Source organism: Varanus komodoensis, unplaced genomic scaffold (assembly GCF_004798865.1).
Source record: "Varanus komodoensis strain SLA01 unplaced genomic scaffold, ASM479886v1 scaffold1, whole genome shotgun sequence".
Taxonomy (NCBI): domain Eukaryota; kingdom Metazoa; phylum Chordata; class Lepidosauria; order Squamata; family Varanidae; genus Varanus; species Varanus komodoensis.
The window spans coordinates 24712459-24732658 of NW_025335268.1; the positions used below are offsets into that span (position 1 = coordinate 24712459).

General features: G+C 37.7%; 1 protein-coding gene across 9 annotated transcripts in view; it reads right to left on the bottom strand.

Moving 5' to 3' along the window:
- The window catches only part of RYR2 (ryanodine receptor 2), a 373600-nt gene that overhangs the window by 241370 nt on the left and 112030 nt on the right, over nucleotides 1–20200 (bottom strand). For 5 of the 9 annotated variants that reach the window (XM_044419812.1, XM_044419803.1, XM_044419785.1 and 2 more), the window contains 2 exons: nucleotides 11186–11206; nucleotides 6658–6672 (listed from right to left, as the gene is read on the bottom strand). The exons of 2 other annotated variants lie outside the window; for them this stretch is intronic. In XM_044419812.1, coding sequence (XP_044275747.1) covers nucleotides 6658–6672; nucleotides 11186–11206 — 36 coding nt within the window. The remainder of the gene's footprint in view (nucleotides 1–6657; nucleotides 6673–11185; nucleotides 11207–20200) is intronic. 2 more of the 9 variants (XM_044419838.1, XM_044419779.1) reach the window with 1 other exon arrangement.

Here is a 20200-nt window from a genome sequence, read left to right on the forward strand (position 1 = left end):
GTCTCTAGTGTGGGAGAGCCTACAACCTCTTGGGAGCTGGTTCCTGGTGTCTAGCCTGGATCTGGTGTGCAACACTTTAAGTTCTTTGTTTCATATTCTGCATTCATGGATGAGTGAGAAGAGGTATTTTCCTTCCACTTTGTGACAGCCTTTGAAGTACTTGCAGAGTGCTATCATATCCCCTTGTAGACTTCTCTTATTGAGCCTAACATGTCCAGTCTTCTCAGCCTCTCAGCTTAGATTGCAGAACCTGGATCATCTTTGTTGCCCTCATCTGAACCCTTTTTAGTTTTTCTGCATCTTTTAAAAGCCCAGATGCCCTGAACTGAACACAGTATTCCAGGTAAGGTCTCACTAGTGCAGAATAAAGGGGAACTAGTACCTCTTTTGTTCTGGAAATGATGCTTTTATTTATGAATCCCAAAATTGCCCTTTTTGAGGCTGCAACACATTGCTGGCTCATATGTAGCTTGTTATCTACAACAATTCCAATGTCTTTCCTTTTTCTTTTTCAGTACTGTTGAGCCAAGTATTCCGCATCTTGTATCAATGCATTTGGTTTTCCCCACCTCCCTCAGTGGAGAACTTGGCATTAGTGCTTGTTAAAATTCATTCTGTTGCTTTCTGTCCAGCATTCTAGCTTATCTAGGTCACCCTGGATTTTCTTTCTGTCTTCCAAGGTGTTAGCTATTCTACCCAGTTTGTGTCGCAAATTTAATCATCTTTCCCTGGATTTCCTCATCTAGATAATTAATAAAAATGTTGAAGAGCACTGGTGGCAGGACTGAGCCCTGTGGCACCCCATTCATTACCACTTTCCAGTTTGAGAACATACCACTGATAAGCACTCTTTGTAACTAATTTTGTAGCCAGTTGTGGATCCACCTAAGAATAGTTCTGTCAAGCCCACTTTTGCTAGTCTATTTATCAAGATGTCAATGAGTTCTTTGTTGAATGTTTTGCTAAACTCTTGATAAATTATGTCCATGGCATTTCCATTGACTATTTGGATAGTTACCCAGTCAAATAATGAGATTAGGTTAGTTTGGCATGACTTATTCTTAAGAAATCCGTCTTAGCTTCTGTTTTTCCTTGCATTTTCTTCAAGGTGCTTACAGACTGATTTTTTAATAATTTGCTCCAGTATTTTCACAGATTTTCACAGAGATTGATGTTAGACTAACTGGTCTATAGTTTCCTGGTTCATCTTTTTTCCCTTTCTTGTAAATGGAGCCAACAACAGCTCTTCTCCACTCATGTGGCACTTCCCGTTTTCCATGATTTCTTGGAGATTACAGATAGTGGTTCAGAGAATTCTTCTGCCACTTCCTTTATGAGTCTAGGATGGAGCTTGTCAGGTCCTGGAGATTTGAACACATGAAACTGATCAACATGCACCTTGATAATTTGTCTGATGAGCTGAAGGTAGGTAGGTAGGTAGGTAGGAAGGTAGGTAGGTCATCTTTTCTCTTGTGGAAGAAGACTGAGCCAAAGTAGGAATTAAGTACCTCTGCCTTTTTCCTTGTCTGCCACCCCCTTCGAGTTGGTCAACTCCCCCCTTTCTCATTAGTCTTTTGTTTTGGATGTAACTGAAAAAGGGTTTTTTTGTTATTTTTAGCAAGCCTTCCTAACCTCAGTTCATACTGCACATTGAAGTTCTTAAATCCATCCCTACAAGTCTTTGCTGTCTGCTTATACTTTTTTTTTTTTTTTTTTTTTGTGGCCTGGCCTCTCTTCCACTTCCTGTACATACTATCCTTTTTTTTGTTTTCAAATTGTCTTTTAAATTTTTGTGGAGCCATAGGGGCTTCCTCTGTCATCTTTTGCACGTTTTTGTTAGAATTAGTTGCTGTTCACTTGGAAAATTTCTTTCTTTCCTTTTTTTTTTTTTTTAAGATTTCCCATCCTTCTTGGACTCCTTTTCCCTTTAGAGTAAGTTCTTGGGGGATTTTCCCTAACACTGTGCATTGAACTGAATTTCTTAATGTTGCCCTTCTTGAAGTCTAGGTAATATGTCTGGCTACAATGGAATCTTGCCATCTTCATAATTGAGAATTCAAGAATGGCATGGGAACCTGCAGTTGATACTCTGTCCACTGGATCTTCCCTGTTGGCAAGTTTTCTTTATCCCATAACAAGCTACTGACAATAGTCTTAACTACTTAATACTGACTATAAGGGAATAATGAACCCACTTTTTCAGATGCTGGTCCAACTGCCAGAAAATGAGAGAAAGAGCAGGCTTGCCTGTGAAACAAAGTAATTTCTGCTTCCTGTGTGCCCATAACAGGGAACACATTTTACACTTTCTGCTGAGGGAGATCTCATTATGATTCCCAGCATGAGATGGGCTTTTCTAAAATAACTCATCTTCCATGGTCCCCAGGTAGGGGACCACTGACTTCCCCCATTACAATATGTGCTATTAGTGCTGATCCCAAGGGGTTTTTTTGGGGGGGGGTGAATTCTCACACATTCTCAATAGCCCCCTCCTGCAGGTGTTGTATCAGTGACCCCTCACTTTGAGATGCCCAGCCATGCTGATCCATGATGCTCAGCCTGTGTGCAGTTTGAATAACTATGTAATGCCTTGTATTCACCATGTTAAGAAACACTTATAAAACATATTTTTCACAAGCTTCCTTAGGTTTCCTCAGATCTGTTGTTTGAGGAAAAACTAAGGCACAGACCCCCTATTGTTATATTGGGATAACCACATTTTAGAAGGCTCAGCAATCCTTTTCTTGACTTGAGGAACGTCCCCTGAGCAATAGTGTTAAATATCTGTAATGTATCAGAAAAAAGGCAATGTTCTCCAATGTTCTCGCACTATAAAATGGCCTAGCAATGTCTAGTCCTGAAATATTCCGCATAATCTCTTATTTAGACAAATTAATTCCAGAATCGTATTTCTACAATCCATGGATTACTTATGAGATGTATCATAAATATACACTCACAAAACTCAAAGCATTTTCATGTAATTTTCTCAACTGATATTAAAGTCAACACACATGCCTAAGAATTTCGAGCAGTTTTGCAATCAGTGTTAGGATGCTACAAAGTGAATATACCTATTCTCTGTCAACATAGTATTAGATTCAGACTTGGCCTATCACAGAAAGGCTTTTTCTGCCAGCAAAAGGAATTATGATCCAGATTATTTCCCACACTGCTCTAGAATATTTTTTCCAGGAGGCACTAGAGGTTGTGGTAGGAAGAAGGAATTGGCAAAAACCTTCTCCCCATCTCCATCCTCTGCCATAAAGAGAACTCTACTGAGCACAAGCATGGTTCCAAGTTAAGATATGTTTGTAGCAATTAGAATTTTCAACAGTGAATGATGATCACTAGAAAAGCTAATATGTGTATACTGTCATCTTCAATTATATCTGCAACACAAAATGGGTGACACCTGTAACACATCTTGGGCATTTGCTTCCAAGATGTTAGCTCATGCTAGCAGAGTAAGGGCAAGAGAGGCCTTGAATGTACCATCTAAATGAGCTATATGCATATATTTCATTAATAAGATGATATTTTATAATCTCTGTTCAAAGGACTGAAGTCACTGGTAATCATCACTACCTTTTATGCCAACACGCTGATAAATGTTCCTGATTTTAAAGCCCTATCCCTAAAACCCTAGCTCTCACCCTAACCCTGCCAAGAACAAATAAATAGTTAGAAGTGTATCTAAGATGTCAAATTTGATTAACATATTCAATATAAAACAGCTAGTTGCTAGTTTTCTTTCCCAGCAACAGTCAGTATGGATTTTTTAAAGGTTAAATATTACATAAATCCTAATAAATTACTGCTGTCCATGAAGCCTGCATATAAAATAGAAATATTTATCTTTATTTTTAAAATGGCAGTTGTGTTATACAACATACCATGTACTCAGCATTAACAGCATGTAAGTTCTATGAACTAGGTGTCTAATTTGCCACCAAAACAGAACAAAAAATAAATAAATTCCAAAGAACAAGAAGAAAAGTGTTCAGATTAATGGTATTGGTTGTATCTGTATCTATATCCTTAACCTCTCCCTCTCCCTATATATATTGCTTATCACAGAGAAGGGCAATTTGTGGCCCTCCAGATATTTTCACCTACAAACTGCACTATCCTTCACCACAAATTATGCTGGCTAGGGCTGATATTGTAAACCTAAATATTTGGAGAGACACTAATTGCATATTCCTGGCTTAATACATGATCATGTTCCTCTAATCTAGTGATTTATTGTTAGAGAAGCTTCAATAAATTCTACTCTGAACAAAGGATTAAGGTATGTTTACCATCAATCTCAACCTTAGCAAGTTCATGATCAAAACCTATGGAGAATTCTGATCTAGTCTATTCATTCTATTACAGTAATCTTTCCTTATACAAATTTCTACTGAAAAACCGTGAGCGGCTTTGGTCTTAGGAAATAACTTCTAGTAAATAGCTACTCATAAAACTGTGACATCCAATGAACAGGATATAAAGGAACTGTCAATTTTGTTTTGGACCACAGTTCTCAGGATTTCTGACCACTGCCAATGGTGCCTAGGCCCAACAGCAGATGGTTCACAAAATTAGAGGTCATGAGTTTGGGGGAGGCTGTTCTAGAAATTATCAAATAACACAATGGACATACAACTATAGCAATGGAAGCACATCAGTTAAGAAAAGATCAGGAAGCAAGTTCCTGCCTTCTGGCAGGGATGTCCTTTTGCCTATATGGAATGCAAGTACAGTATGGACAAGAAAACTGTCTTGCAACTTCACCCACGATCTCTGGCCCATAGATCCCTGAATGTACCATCTTCTTCACACATCTCACAACCTTCTGACCAGGTAAGAACTGGTCAAATTGATAAGGTATTGGATAATGTGGACCAAAGGGAAGATGGTATGTTCATGGTGAATAAAATTGGGTCCATGACCAGAACTGTACTCAATGTTTCTACTGTCTTTCCTCCCTCCTGCCCACCCACCATACTGCTGTTCTCACAGGGTTGATCAACCATGCATATTCCCCTGCAAGCATACATCTTCAACAAGAACTAGTATAACAATATATTAATTTGTTTATAGGTGGGGATAACTGCTGGTGAAGAAATATACTTCCATTTATGTCAACAATGAATCAGAGTACCATGGGACAAAAGAATCCACAGTGGATTGTTCTTTCAGAGATTCGGAATGCTTGGCTCAAGCTGACTCACTGTAGGTACAAGACGCCTATTCTGGAAATGATTCTTGTCTGAATTGCAATACACACATTTGTGTTCATGTGCAAGTCAACATTAATCCTCAAAGTATTGTACCACTAGAACATCAATTTTATAAAAGGTAGACAAATTTGAGTTGGCACTATATCCTAACTACTTTGATCAGCTGGAGCCAAATTTCATCTCTTACAATGTGAAAAGTTTTTGCTTAATATGATCCTTAATTGCTTGCAAACATATTGGCCTGAGATAGTTGTCTAAAACCAAGCTTTCTTACACTGCAAGAAAACTTTGTGAATCCAAAATATATTGTACATTACAGAAAGAGTATAGTTCACCATATTTTAAAAAAAATCTAGTCATTATTTTTTTTGTATATCATTTAATTGGTTTTTGATATAGCATATTGTGGCATATAGTCCCTGTTTAAAGTGTTCTCAAAATATTCTGTTCTATAGGTAACTCTGAGCTTCCTGTTCAACTTTTCCAATTCTTCCACTCAAGAAGACACCATCCTACTGTAAGATTAAATGCTTCACTCTGAATAGAGCATATTCAAAAATCATCTATCAAACCAAAATTGTCTTTCTTACGTATAAAAATATCAGCATAGCAATATTAAATAGAAAGCTTACTCTTGCATAGATTTAAACCCATGATACATTCAAAATCATTTTACGTAGACACTTTAAGCAGAACAAAAAGAAAAACAATAGTTAATATTACATTTACAAAGCTTATATATATGCATTGCATGAGAGGTGGACACCCAAAAAGGATAGAGTTCAATTTTTTTCCCAGCCTTACCACATGTTTATTTTTACTTCATTTAAGTAAAGTAAGTATTCAATTAAGATATACTCCTAATGTGTATTTCTATTCTTAAAGGCACAATCCTTAAACCAAAGACTCCAATCTATTAGCATAGCTGGCTGGCACTAGTTGGCAATCCTAGTCCTTTTCTCTGTATAAACAATCTTATGCAAATCTAAAGGTTTTTGTAAGAATTGTAATATAAATAGAATATTTTCTACATCATGCTACAGACATGTGGCATAAAAATTATTTGACTCCCTCCCATCATGTAGGCACACATTTCCAAAACATATCCCCTGAGAACTTTGAGAAGTTTCTCCTTGATCTCTTACCTGATTGAATTCCCCTTTTTTAAAGCCTGCCAAACAATTCTTTTTACCATGCTGTTCATGATTCTGTGAGTGCAGGTTCACCATAAATTGCCTTCCCAAGCACAAAAACTAGCACCTTTGTTTGGAATCAACAAAGAAGCATAACAGGCCTGTTATTAAGAATAACAGACTCTTAATTGCCTGACACATCCATCCCCAATTTAGGGTTCAATAATTTCAGCATACATTGAATCCCTCTTCACTGAGAAAACTTAAAGTGACTAAATAATAGTTTTCAAGCTTACCTTCATCATAAATTTCTGGAGTACCATGAGGAAAAGGAAAAGGAAAAATTAAATATTACTGTCAATCACTACTTTAAACAAATATTAAAACACAATGGATCCAGAAAACAATACCAGTTGGTTTAAATGGGTTATAAATATGCAGAGTTAAACAACAATTAGATTAACTGCTATATTCCATTAGCTAATAACTAAACAATTCTGAAAAATTACATTAGTGAATAAGCACAACTCTTCAGTGAGGTTTTATAACTTTTGTAAAAGCTATTTTTTTATCAAATTTCTAAACAGCACTATATCAGAACTTCTGAAAGTTTTCCAAGTTGTCTCTAAAAGCATACAACTGATTTACATGCCTCTGAATGGGATAAGTCATTATAATGTGCATAAATTATTTTATTTCCACACATTGTCTAGTTTTCATCAGTATAAATAGCTGTAACGGACTACTGAAAACTTAGCAAAATGCCCATTAAATTATATAACCCACTGAATTGTTTTCCATTATTATCAAATGGTGTGACATCTACGACTATGACTGATACACCAATCTGTGATATTGGTATAATAGTCATAGGATGTATTGTCATAATATACCCCAAACTTTTGTTTATCTGATAATATGCCAAAAGACTATATAGCTACATTTGCAAATACTGGAAAATATGAGCAGGAGGGTGCTGTTGCCCTCATGCCCAACTTATAGGCTTCTCTTGGCTATTATGGAAGAAAAACGCTCAGCTAGATATGCTTTTGGCCTGATCCAGCACAGTTCATCTTCTCTTCTTACCAGTGACTCCACAGGTTATTCTCCTCAGGTACATAATCCAACAGAGGGGGCTCTCCCATCTGGGTCCTATAGTCCTATAGTCAGAATATCCAATACTGACTCACACCCTGCTTGTAACCAGACCAGGTACAAGGGCCTGTCAATATCTTCAGGTTAGAAGGCAGAAGAACCTGCCTCATGAACATGTCACAGAGTCAGATGGTTCCATAATTTGCTTCCGACCAGTCCTGAAACAGTTCACTGCATTCTGTACAGCAGGGGTCTCAAACTCGTGGCCCACGGGCCAATTGCCGGGATGGGCGGGGCACAGGGGAGGGGCCCTGTGGCCTTCAAAGCACCGGCAGCACCCAGGTCGGCCACAGGATGAGCGGCCCACCACCACCGCAGTGGTGGAATACTTGATGCGGCCCAGCCTCACCCAGACTCTACTTCAAGTGGCCCCCAGGTAAGTTGAGTTTGAGACCCCTGCTGTACAGAGAATGCAACAGAGGTTAAGAAGTGTTCCTTCAATGCCTTCACTGTTGCTGCATAAGTATTGAACATGAATACTAGGGATGCAAGTAATTTATGTAATACATTCTGTTTGTGTTTTGTGGGTTGTTGGGTGTTGACTGTTCTGTCATCAGCTCTTTGATAGATGTGGATTGTCCCCCACCTCCAAAAAAGTGTGTCAAATATCTTTCTGAATTTATGGAACCTTGGCTGGTGAACAAAATTTAGCATACTTTTCAATGAGGAGAGCACATAAAATGAAGTTGGCTACACTACAGAAACCAAATTAAAAATGATGAAAGTTTTGTAAAATGCTGTCTTGTGTAATGGCATGTACATTACTGTATTGAATGAAACTTCTGTAGTTCTGAACAACCAAAGCTGCATATTAAGGAAAGATAACCAGTCTTCAAGTCTGTGGAATTCATGTGATTCTAAAACACCCGTCTTCTGTGGATTTCCTTGTTCTGATTCATGGAAATTTTGATCACAGCAGATTTCTTCTACTCCTCTAATGAACACACACCAGTAATTGGCTGCACCTGTCAAAATTTACCACCATCTACTTTCACACTCCCCGTCCCACCACTTCATCAGTCTTAGCTCCAGGGTATGAAATAGAGCCATATAATTTATACTAATTTGGATGCAGTATTGTAAGGCAATTATATTAATCCCTGGGCCAGTTCTGCATTCTACAGATTGACCAGATTTCACCAGGAAAGCCAACCATACCAGCCAGAATCCCTGCCTTATCCGTTGAGTCCTCTGGATTCAATCATTCAGGGGTGGGGGCTTGGAGACCATCTTAATAGATCTCCCATCCTTGCAGAAGGTAAAAGAATCCATATAAACTCCAAATGGAGGTGATCTTATGTCCACTACTATGTAAGTAATTACTTATATAATAATATATGAATATGCAAAAAAGCTTAAGTTTCAGGTATTTTGAAAAGTACTAAAATATGTTTAAAAAGCAAATGCTGGTGAGAAGCAATGTTTACATAATATGCTGGTTTTCTTTTCCTTAAATTCTGTTCATAATTTAACATCAAAAATCATACTAGGAAAACACATACTGTAATACCACAATTTGTTAACTTAAGAAAGAAAAATAGTAAGCAATGCACAATAATGTTTAATGGTTCAATATAGAGCCTATGAAATTAATAAGGTGTCATGGACCAAGACTTATGAAAGTACATACTTATTCAAATTTAACATTTGCTCTGTACATAAGACAGACAAACAGCTCCTGGACTAAAAGTTTACTTTTTCATGATTAGTAAACACTGAGATCATATGGCAGTATCTCATCACAAGACAAAATAAAAAGCTATTGACCCATGAGATTGACATGTCTGCATAGACTGAGCTTAAATTCCAATTATGCAGCTTCTCTCCCCCTGAAAACAATTTAAAAATATATGTCCCACCGCTTATGGGACATGTTTATAAATAGCCATATGAAAATAAATAATTGTCTACCATTAGTTATCAGAACTTCCAGAAGAGTTATCAGAATTATCTTTGCTCATATCAATTTTATATTCCTACAATTGTCTGCACTTAATATTAACTGAATCAATGTACATAATATTCTCAGAACACAGTATTATTAGGAATCAGAATATAGTTCATTTGGAAAACAGAATTAATACCATTATGAAGAATATTATAAAGCATCATATACCATGGAATATAAGAATGATAGAACTATGCATCTATCACCAGTATAGGGCTCAATGCTATGCATATTTAGACAGACAAAGGTCTTACAACTACCAGCATTCTCCTAAATGATGAATGCTGATAGTTGTAGATTTGACGGGGGGTTGTTTTGGGTTGTTTGTTTGTTTTTTTGTCTAAATATGTATAAGATTATGCCTTTCCACTCTGTAGGAAACAGACTTTGTGGGTTGGAATATGAGTGGCCTTAGTTTGCTAGCCTATGTCATGCGATAATTAAATTTTCAGTTATCCTTGTTTCAGAGCAAGTATACACATTTTGACGGTATTTTCATGAAAGGTTGTATTGCCACTGCTGAGATGCCAAAATATCTATAAAAATGTATTGCAATTATTTCTAATTCCTGTGGAAGGGTAATAAACCAGTACATTCATTAAAGCACATGGAATTAAGTCTTTGTGATGTAGGGAACTAGAGTAATTTGAGACAACAAACCAAACATTCAACAATCTACACAGTTAGCACATCAATATTAGAATCATGAAGACATGCAGACACTGAATTTTCCAAAACAAATACAATGGTAGCTTTAAAAAATGCAAAGAGAGCTGTTTGCCAACTCCTGAATATACACAATACAAATGGTATATGTGTAAGAGATGCTTGCAGACAGATAGTATATTTCTTGCATGCCTCACTTTCTAAACACACAATTTGATATTCAAAATATTACATGCACACAGATATTTTCCAGGATTTCTAAGCTCAGTAATTTACAGGAATAAATTATATCTTAATTCATATAATCAGTTCAGAGAGTGGTTTCAAGCTGTGCCAAGGTGCTGATGGAAGCTGGAAAGTTGAACAGGGAATGGGTGATTTCCCCTCTTTTCCCCAAAACCCTTTGCACATCCTCAGAATCTGCTCTCATGTGCTAGGAAACCATCTGGAGCCAATTTCCAGGCAGTGCAGAGGGCTAAAATGGGGGGGGGGGGGATTTCTGTTGCACTAGTGGACATCAGTTAGCAGGGTATTGTATTTAACCAAGAATTAAATTTGCATATTGAGGAAATCTGGCAAGATGTTTCATACATTCTTTGGAAACATTACACTACTGAGACACAGTGTTTGTTGAATAAGGCAGTAAGCCCTTTATGAACATAAACAAAGATGTATTCACATGCATTGTTCAATTAAGATGTATACAGACAAAGAAACGACGACAGGTTTAAAGGATGTACATTTATAGGATGAAATTGCAATGCTCAAAACTGCAAAGAAGTATCCTTTCTGTAGGGCTTTTATTATAGAAAAATGAATGATAATTGCAAGAATAATATATTTTGATTATTCTGTTGCAGAAATAGTGGGACATTTTCAAGAATCAAAGAATATAGTATAGCTAGTATAACTCAGCATGGCTACTATAAAATATTCTAAATTGTTTTGAGCTTTGCAAATTAGCGTTGTGGTACATACAGAAATTTACAAAACAGACAAAATTTATTTCTGTGATAATTAAAGGTTATTGTGGATCAAGAGTCAGAAGGACATACCCATTTTTCCACATCAACTAGCTGTAGAAAGGAAACAAAACAAAACAAAACAATGAGTACTTTGTTATTGAATATTATCTTTTGTAATTAGCAATCACCTTTCAATATTAAGGTATTATTAAAAACTTATAAAGCACCTAAAATGCCTATCTATTGTACATATATTAAAAGGTCAGATAAACCCTGCCTGCAGGTTCACAATTTAATAGACAAAATGAATTTATATGAAAGGGAAAAGGAATGGGGGGAAAACAAGTATAAAGATATCTTTTAAATTTTTGATTATTTTTAAAAGAATGTTATATGGGAATAGTTTATAAAGTCAGTTCCTACAAATGTTTGCACATTATGCAAAATACATCCATCCAAAGTACTCCATTGCCTAAAAAATATAAAATATAGATATAAATATAAAAAACAGCAGAGAACTTTGAATGTTGTATGTTATATGACAGCTTTCAATCTCTTACAGCAGACATGAAAGCACATCATGAGGCTTCAGCACTCATCAATCCCTGCTGTTTTTCCAGCTTGCACTACACAAACTGAGAACTGCATATGCCCATCTCAGTCACTCTCAGCAGGGAAGTAAAAACAGCACCCACACTGAGATTGAGAGAAGGCAGGTGTTGACTGCATTTCCCTAGGTCGATCATCACATGTGCAGACACTGGGGATTCTACTGTTCTTTCCTCCCACTGGATCAATTCAAACATTGCACCAAGCCACTTTGAAGGAAGCGTAGCTTTTTAAAAATCATTTTTTCTTATCTTAACTGCAGCTTTAGCATGATATTTGAATGTTTTAAAATACTGTTAACAATTCACAGAATCAGAAACCATAGTTTGAAGAGAATTTGCAAAGTACGAGATTTGGTGTGACATCCGAAGTAACAAATCCTATCTTACAACTGTTGTTCCACTTCCAAAAGCCCCATACACAACCAAAATGGAAGAGCCTGAGCTGATGGAAAGCAAAAACAGGCAACAACCTCAATGAGTTTGTGGCACTTTAAAGCTTAACAAATTTATTTTGACACACATGCAGTCCACTTCATCAGATGCATAAAGTATTAAACTGCCAGGTCTATAAACACATGTTTGTGGGAAAAAGGCCTCTGAAACAGGCTCAGAAGCTGTATTTATACAGTGCCTATGCAGAAATGAAGCTTGTAGCCTTTCTGCATCCGCATCATCAGCAAAGACACTGTTTTATGAAAAATAGGTAATGTAAAATTATATCAATGTGGACTGTACCATGTTGCTATGGGGTGGTGTTTGCTTGTTTCTTGGGAAGATTTCCAACAGTTCCAAATTGTACTTACAGGAATTGAGAAGTCAAAAGTTTCTATAAAGGCTGTATGTTCGTAGCACTCAGATTTCATTATTACTTGCATTAATAAGCTTTCACGCCATTGCAGAACTACTTGTTTGTTTCACATTAAGTATTTACATTTTCCAAAACCCCAATTCTCTTCCAAACAGATTTCAGACATTGCTGTATGCAATAAAGAGAACTTGAAGCCCCATTTTACTTCAGATCTTATCCATGCTTAAAATACTTTTTCACACTAAGTTTGCATTCCAGAGGCTGAAGAAACTCCATACATAAAATAAAATAAAATGAAGCAGACAAGTGCTTGTTGTTTTGATTATATATGAATCTGAAAGAAGTCACAAAATTGCCCTTTGAAAAAGTCATATTTCAACTATTTCACATTCTACAGAAAGCGCATGTATTCAAAATATTGAACCAATAGTGATTCGTCAACTATGACAAAAGATTAGCTCAAAGTTAATTGTCTCATTCTGCAACTTAGCAGGACCACAATTTTAGCTGATATATGGCCATACAAAAATTTCCTTGCAACCAGTATCTTCAGTGAGTTGGATAGGACAGCTGTGAAGTTAAAAATATTTCCATGTTTATCACTTTGAGTGCACATCGAATCTGAACTGACAAACAGAGGAAAGGGTGAACAAACTCCTTAAAATCCTTCTGATCAAGAACAAAAAGGATGGATGGATGGATGGATGGATGGATAGACTACATGGTGTGTGACATAGATCTGTAATCAGTTTAAGAAAGAAAGCCTGGCTGGTCATATGACTGTTTGCTCATAAGAAAAACTTAGTATTGCAGCACAGAATAAGGGCCAAACTAAATGTTCTTCAAACAGCACACAGAGCTTCTCTACACAAGGCATTTATTATGTGCTCCTGGAAGTTTGCTGGTCTCAAACTCCTGAAAGTTTGCAGGTCCTTTCCACATTGACATTCTTCAGGGTCCCTTCCCAAATTTTCCAACCATTTTCCAAGATTTTTTAGACTGAAGAAAGTCTGTTGCTTTTTTAGATGAAGCTTTTATTCACTACATAAAATTAGTCGAATTTCACAATTCCACACTGCACCACAGGATCACCTTGTGTTGTGCAATGGAACAGGCAGGCAGGCAAATATGGCACCCTCACCCCCAGGGAGGGAAACCTTGTACAAAGACAATCTAATCCTCCAACAAAGAAACTGGGAAAAGCAGTTAAAACCCTTAAAAGTGTGTGTGTGTGCAGACACAGCAGCTACAAGTAGGTATTGACAAATCTGCTACTCAGCAACCAAGAGCAAAGGTCTTCATCTCTCCAGTTTCGGCATGCTCCCTGCCCCATCTGTGTTCTTAAGGAATGTCAAAGAATGTGAATGCAGGGAGGTGCTTCCCTCTTTCCAAAAGGTACCCGGTCAGAAAAAAATTATACAGGAAGGAAAAGCAAGGTCAAAAAAAAAAGCTGGCAGAAAACAGGCATATATCTGTAGTGATTCATTCCTTACCTAAGGGCTTCTTTAAAGCTTGACTGGTCCTTTCAGACATGTTTAACTCTAACTGCTATTTAATTGTTTGTATTTAGAAGGTTTGCTCAAAAGATAGCTGAAAAAAAGAAAGCATGTCAGACTTAATTCTCTCCTCTTGTAGTCTAGTGTTAAGTGCCAAGCTGAGATAGTGGGCTATCCCTGGAGGTCGTCTCTGCCTCTACATGAGGCTTTTATAGTACACTCATCATTCCTCACTCATGGTTGTTTATAGGTACTTTAAATGCCATGATGACTCTTCAGTTTTGCTTCTTCTTTTTTAGTACTTGAATGTTTGTTTGTTTCAGGTCACAGAAATACAGTATTCTTTTACTCTAAAAGAATTACAAACTCCCATTTTTCTGCTACATCCCAGTGCCACCTAGAGATTATGATGCAGAAAATAAAGGCAAGAAAGAAAAAGTTCTTATGATGACACCGAAAGTAAATAAAGTAAATCAACAGCTTCATCTAGAAGAATTCAGTACCATATACCAAGGTTATTTCTGCCTTTCCCCCCTCTCCCACTGAAGGTTCTCCTCAATTTTTGGTGATTATAGCATCCAGATCTTTCCCATAGTCTGGGAAATCTGGAGGAACAGTCAGTGTGGGTTGGTTTTGTGATTTTTTTATTTGTTTATTTTTTATTTTGCAGCACACACATGCATTCACCTTATGTTCTTTAACGAGGCAAATGGTGCGGCGGTTATGGCCATCCCTGTGCCCTCATAAACCTGGCAGGTCTTAAATTATAACTGCTGTACCACAAAAAGCCAAACACAAGTGCGGTGACTAAGGAAACAAGGGACAGTATCCAGGACAGTAACAAAACTAAAAGGGGGTCAGAAACAAAACTGTCTACAAGAAATCAGTCAAACAGAAGTCTCAAAAAATCCAATTCATCCCATGTAAGGAGTGATCAGAAAAGAATGTATGCACAGTGTAAAGTAAAAAGTTCTTGCATGAGAATGTTTCTGGAGTATTTTCATCACAACCACAGAACCACAGATGCAATTACACAGAGATAATGAGCAACAATGAGTAAGAATGGAAGTACCTATAAATGGCTCAGTACACTTTTTGTAAACAGTCTTGCGATTCCCCAAGAATATAAGGCAGTACAGACAGTTTTTAGGTAAATAAAATGTTTTTTAGCTTTATATCTTTTTTTTACTCTGCCCACATAGTCACATAATGATAATTTGCATCATTCTGGTTTCAGTCAGGTTTCTGGACAGAGACTGCATTGATTGCTCTAGTTAACAAGCTGGTTTTGGATTGGACACAAGTATGTGTCCCTGTTGGTTCTCCTAGATCTTGCAATGGCTTTCAATAACATATCCTTCTGGATCACCTTGCTCAAACAGAATTGTGTTGCAGCAGTCTGGATCTTTCCTGAAGGGAGAACCCAGAAGTAGACTGACTGGTATGTTAGGAAATTGCAATCAGTCCTTTAACTTGCATGCTAGGGAAGTTCTATCTTGTCTACTAAGACAGCTTTTTTGGCTAAAGGGCAGTATAGAAATTAAATAACTAAATAAATATTGTGCTATTTAGTGTCTACATGAACTTTCTGGGAGAGATCATCCAAAGATGACTGGAGTCATAAGTATACTGATGTCATTCACACCCACCACAAATTGTGCAAACGCTGTTGAAAATCTGACTCTCTGGGTATGTTCATGCATAACACTAAACAATACCACACAGTTACCACATGGCATGGTATTTTATCACAAGTAGCTTCTACATGCCTCCATCCTTCCTCACAGGATTTACCTCACCCAAGGCAACAATCCAGTCCACTGTAGTAAGCAGGCAGGAATGCCAGGCATAGCTGCCCCCACAGTCAGTGCTGCTGGAGACCCCACCTTTCTTCCTTGCTGGCACGTGCCTCTCCAATGCCCTGCCACTCCACTGCCATGATGCCTACTGCTGCGATGTCATGCTGCCAGCGAGATCCTATCCCTGTATCAATGCCCTGACACAGCAATGGATCTCAACAGCAGGTAGGCATCACAGTGGTGGGGCATCATGGTGGAGAAGGAGGGCCTCTGAAAGGTACACACCAGCAGGGAAGACAGAGAGCATGGAGTTAGCCAGAGTATTTCTGCTGGCAATTCAGCAGCTGCTAGGCAGAAGAGGACAGTGGAAAATGGAGGTTTGAGAGCTAGCTGCTACGGTGGCTGCTCTTCCTGCCAAACTCAATGGCAGAAATGTAGAAACCACGGAAAAGCATTGTAACCAGATTTACTCATCAAGTAATGGTGAAGTGTGGGTACTTTACAACCAACCATTGATTATCCATGGGAATTTATAGAAACCAAATGTGCCGTGTTTCATCACAGATGCTGAATTCACACTTAACAACACGCCATGGTTCCAGCATGGCTTGCCATTATGTGTGAACACAGGTAGAGTCTATAGTCACTGATGATCTGGGTAAAGGTGTTGGTTCCCAGCCATACACAGACCTTGAAGATGAGACAAAGCAACTCTCAGGAACCCATTGTTCCTGTAGAACCTTTAGATCCCAAGGTTCTAGTTGTAGGACTGGAGAATTCCCCCCCACACACACACACACACACAGCTGGGCTCCTGGCTAGAACTCAAACCCAGAGAGCCAGGCATGAGTTTCAGGAATGCAAACAGAGTAGACAGCTACCTGCAAGAGCAGCTTTGCAATACTGGAGAAGGAGGAAGCCTCAAGTAAGTGCTTGCTTGACAGCTAAGAAGGGGCAGAGACCCCAGCTCTAATATCAGTCTCTGTCTGAGCCAAACCATTATTGAACTAACATCTCTCTTAGGGCTCTATCGGTAAGATCCAAGCTCCTGTTCACAGCCAGCCTGGCAAGAAAATGGATGAATTAACTGAAACTTACTTTGAACAACACAGAGGTACTACCAATTGAAAGCAGAGGTAAGCAGACATGTTTCTAGTTAATTAGAATTGCTATTAGTTTCTAGTTATTCTTAACTGGTTTAAGGCAATTGCCATTGCTGTAGTCAGTCAGCCATCATGAACTTCAGGATCTTCTTCTTGTTGAAAATTGTCAATACAGTGTAGGTATCCTAGAGCCTTTCTAGTGATGGAAGCAGGGTCATTTTCTCCCTTTTTTCAACCCTATCTTTATATGGGGATTGTAGCAGCAAGTGGTTGTGGAAAGTTTTAACCCTACCTCACAAATATGAAGTGGTCTCAATTTGAACGGAAGCTGCATGTACATATATTAGAGAAAAAGTCAAGCCTCAGATACACCTTGCATGATTAGAATGTAGTTTGGCTCACAACCACACTGTCTCTAGGGGAGCTGAAGGAAAAGAAAAGCACTTATGAAGTTACACCTTTGAATTGCATCCTGCAGGCAATGTAATTTTTCATTTACAGCTGCCACACTTCAGGAATTTCCATTTCTTTGGGCATAATTCATTATTACCCTAAACACCTTTTTTACAGGCTTTGGAAAATTTCAGTAAAGGAATATTTCTGCATGTCAAATTGAACCTATTCTCCAAGTATGTATCCTTTTAAAGCCAAAACATCACCATCCACATGTAGGAGGAAAGAATGCCCTAAAATAGATAAATGAGAACAGAGTATTCTCAAAGTGCATGGAAAGCACTAACAGGAAAGGGGCAATGGAATGGAGTGTTGTGGAAACAGGCGTGGCTGACTGACTGACACCTTGAACAGTTCTTCATACTGCAACATTTATTTTTACAATGATCTCTCTCATTCTTCTTTTGAATAGTGTTTGAAATGATACTGCAATACATGTAAGTGATCAGTTTTGCATAGGACTATTGAGTTTAAGCCTCTGTATAGGTGGACAGCACATTTTAGGTTTCTATTAACTTTAAGCCTTTATTTGACTTTATTAACTGTAATACAAACTAGAATGGTCTGATTTAACTGAATATAGTTATGGAAATAATTTTACACACACCATGCTAAACACCTGACAACTGAAGAAATCACAGAGAAACAAATTTCAGGACAACTGGTTTTCTGAAGTTTTTAATTTGCCACTTGATCAAGTTTTCTTTTTCAGAATTCTTTGTAGGATTCTGATTGGCTCCTTTACTCATGCTTTTTTCACATAAAAAAGGAGGCCCTTTCTTTTTATGTTCCATTACACAATCACTAGCTGGTGCTCTGGTATGGTGAAAATGTACATGTACAAATACATAATGGTTCATGCCACCATTCAGAAATATATCAGACTTTCCTTGCTAGGAGAAAAAGTTTAAATGGCCACAAGAACTGAGAAAACCCTGGAGAATGATAATACTGTGTAAAGCTCTCATAAACTACCATAAGTGAAGAAACACAAGTGCACAGTAAATGCCTCCTGTAGAAAGACTGAAACTGTGGATACTAAAATAGGTTTATATAATTAAGTCTGACAACATTACATCAGACCCATCATACAGATCTTTTCTGATTACACTTTGGTTAGAAGACATTAAACAGAACCTATTTAGATTCCTAGGTACCGATTTAAAGAAAGAGGAGAAATACAGATAAGATTGCAACTGTCACATGGTAGTTCATATGAGTCACAAGGAAACAGAAGACAAGCAAGTAATAATCCCACTTGCTTCTGAGATGGGTGCAGAAACCCCATTTTTGACAATAGTAATGGATCACAGGATGAGCTATAAAGCAACATAAAGGGACAGCTCAAGACATCCTGGTGTTCTGGTGCTCAAGAAAGATTCCTATTGTGGTAAAAATACTAACTAAATGACTTATAACTTTTTTGTTCTTCAATTATACCCCAAAACCAGACAAAAAGAGGATTAGGAAGCTGCTAATGGTGATCTCACAAAATATTTTGAAGAATCAAAACATGCACACTCCCATTCACGATCTGCAAATGAGGTAACAAATTGGGAAGGATCATATTTGCTCATGCCTATGGCAGAAGAACTAAAGAAATTGAGGAAGACACAAACACCCAGAGGGAAGATTGTTTTATATACCAAAATGTCTCCCTAAAAGTCAGAAACTCAGTTCCTTTTCTGACTTTTACTTTGCAACATATCCAAATACCACCAGGATCTAGGCTCCTTTGCACTGTGTTGATTTTCCTAATGCTTTAGTGAAGCCCTTTGTTGTTATACAGGTTTTAGAGTCACATCTTGTAGGCATTCCAATTAATGATGCATTTGAAGCTGGCTGGTTTCATTCTCATCCTCTGCAAATGACTGCAAATGAAACCAAGGCAAGAGGAGCCCACATTTAGCAGGCCCTTCTTGTTTCTGCCAGCACCATACACTTGGCCTGGAAGGTGGTAACAAGACAGGCTCCTGACATGGAAATACTTCCCAGGAAGTCAGATAATCAAGTCTGAGGATAATTCCCTCTTCCACTCTTATCTTGAATGAACCATTTTTGAAACACTGCTGAACTTCCTTAAGGCAACCTGTGACAAAACATAAAAGAATTTGCAGCTACCTTTTCTACCAGCTATGCTACACTTTTAAACATTTGTTACAGTTAACAGATGTTTTATAGCTAACAGACATAAAATTCAACAAGTCTTCTATAACTGTAACTTCATGCTGACTAAAGTTGTCCCATTGCATTTTTTCATATAATTGTTAAAGAAAACCTTTCCACCTTCGTATGTCAATCTTTGATCAAGAGATGATCAAGAGAAAAATATGCATCCAGTTTGTTTCTAGACATTTTAAAGTCCTAAATAGTCTGTTCCAGAGTTTCTAAAAGATCTTTCTTCTCCCATATGAACTTGCCCACAGACTAAAAACTTCGAGGGCTTTTCCCCACAGCATTTCTCAGCAACTTGTCTCTGATATTGGAGGCTGCAGATACACATCATGATTAGTAGCCTTTGAGAGCTTTATCCTCCATGAAAATCAAGATAAGCCACCAGAACATTAGTCTCCACATAACAATGTCTGCCTGTTCTGTTACTTAAGGAGACAACATCCAGATCTTGCAAACCCAGTTCCATATTCTTTGATGTTTTACTTTAAGCAACTCTTGGTATTATGTTCAAGGCAGCAAACAGCAGTTATTTTAGTGAAAAGGGCAAAGAATCCTGAAGTACAGCCACCTTGATTTCCTGAAGAAAACACTTTGAGTAGGACTCTTCACTTGATTTTTGCAGCTGAAAGAAGAGATGTGGGGCCCATGTTCTGAGGGTTT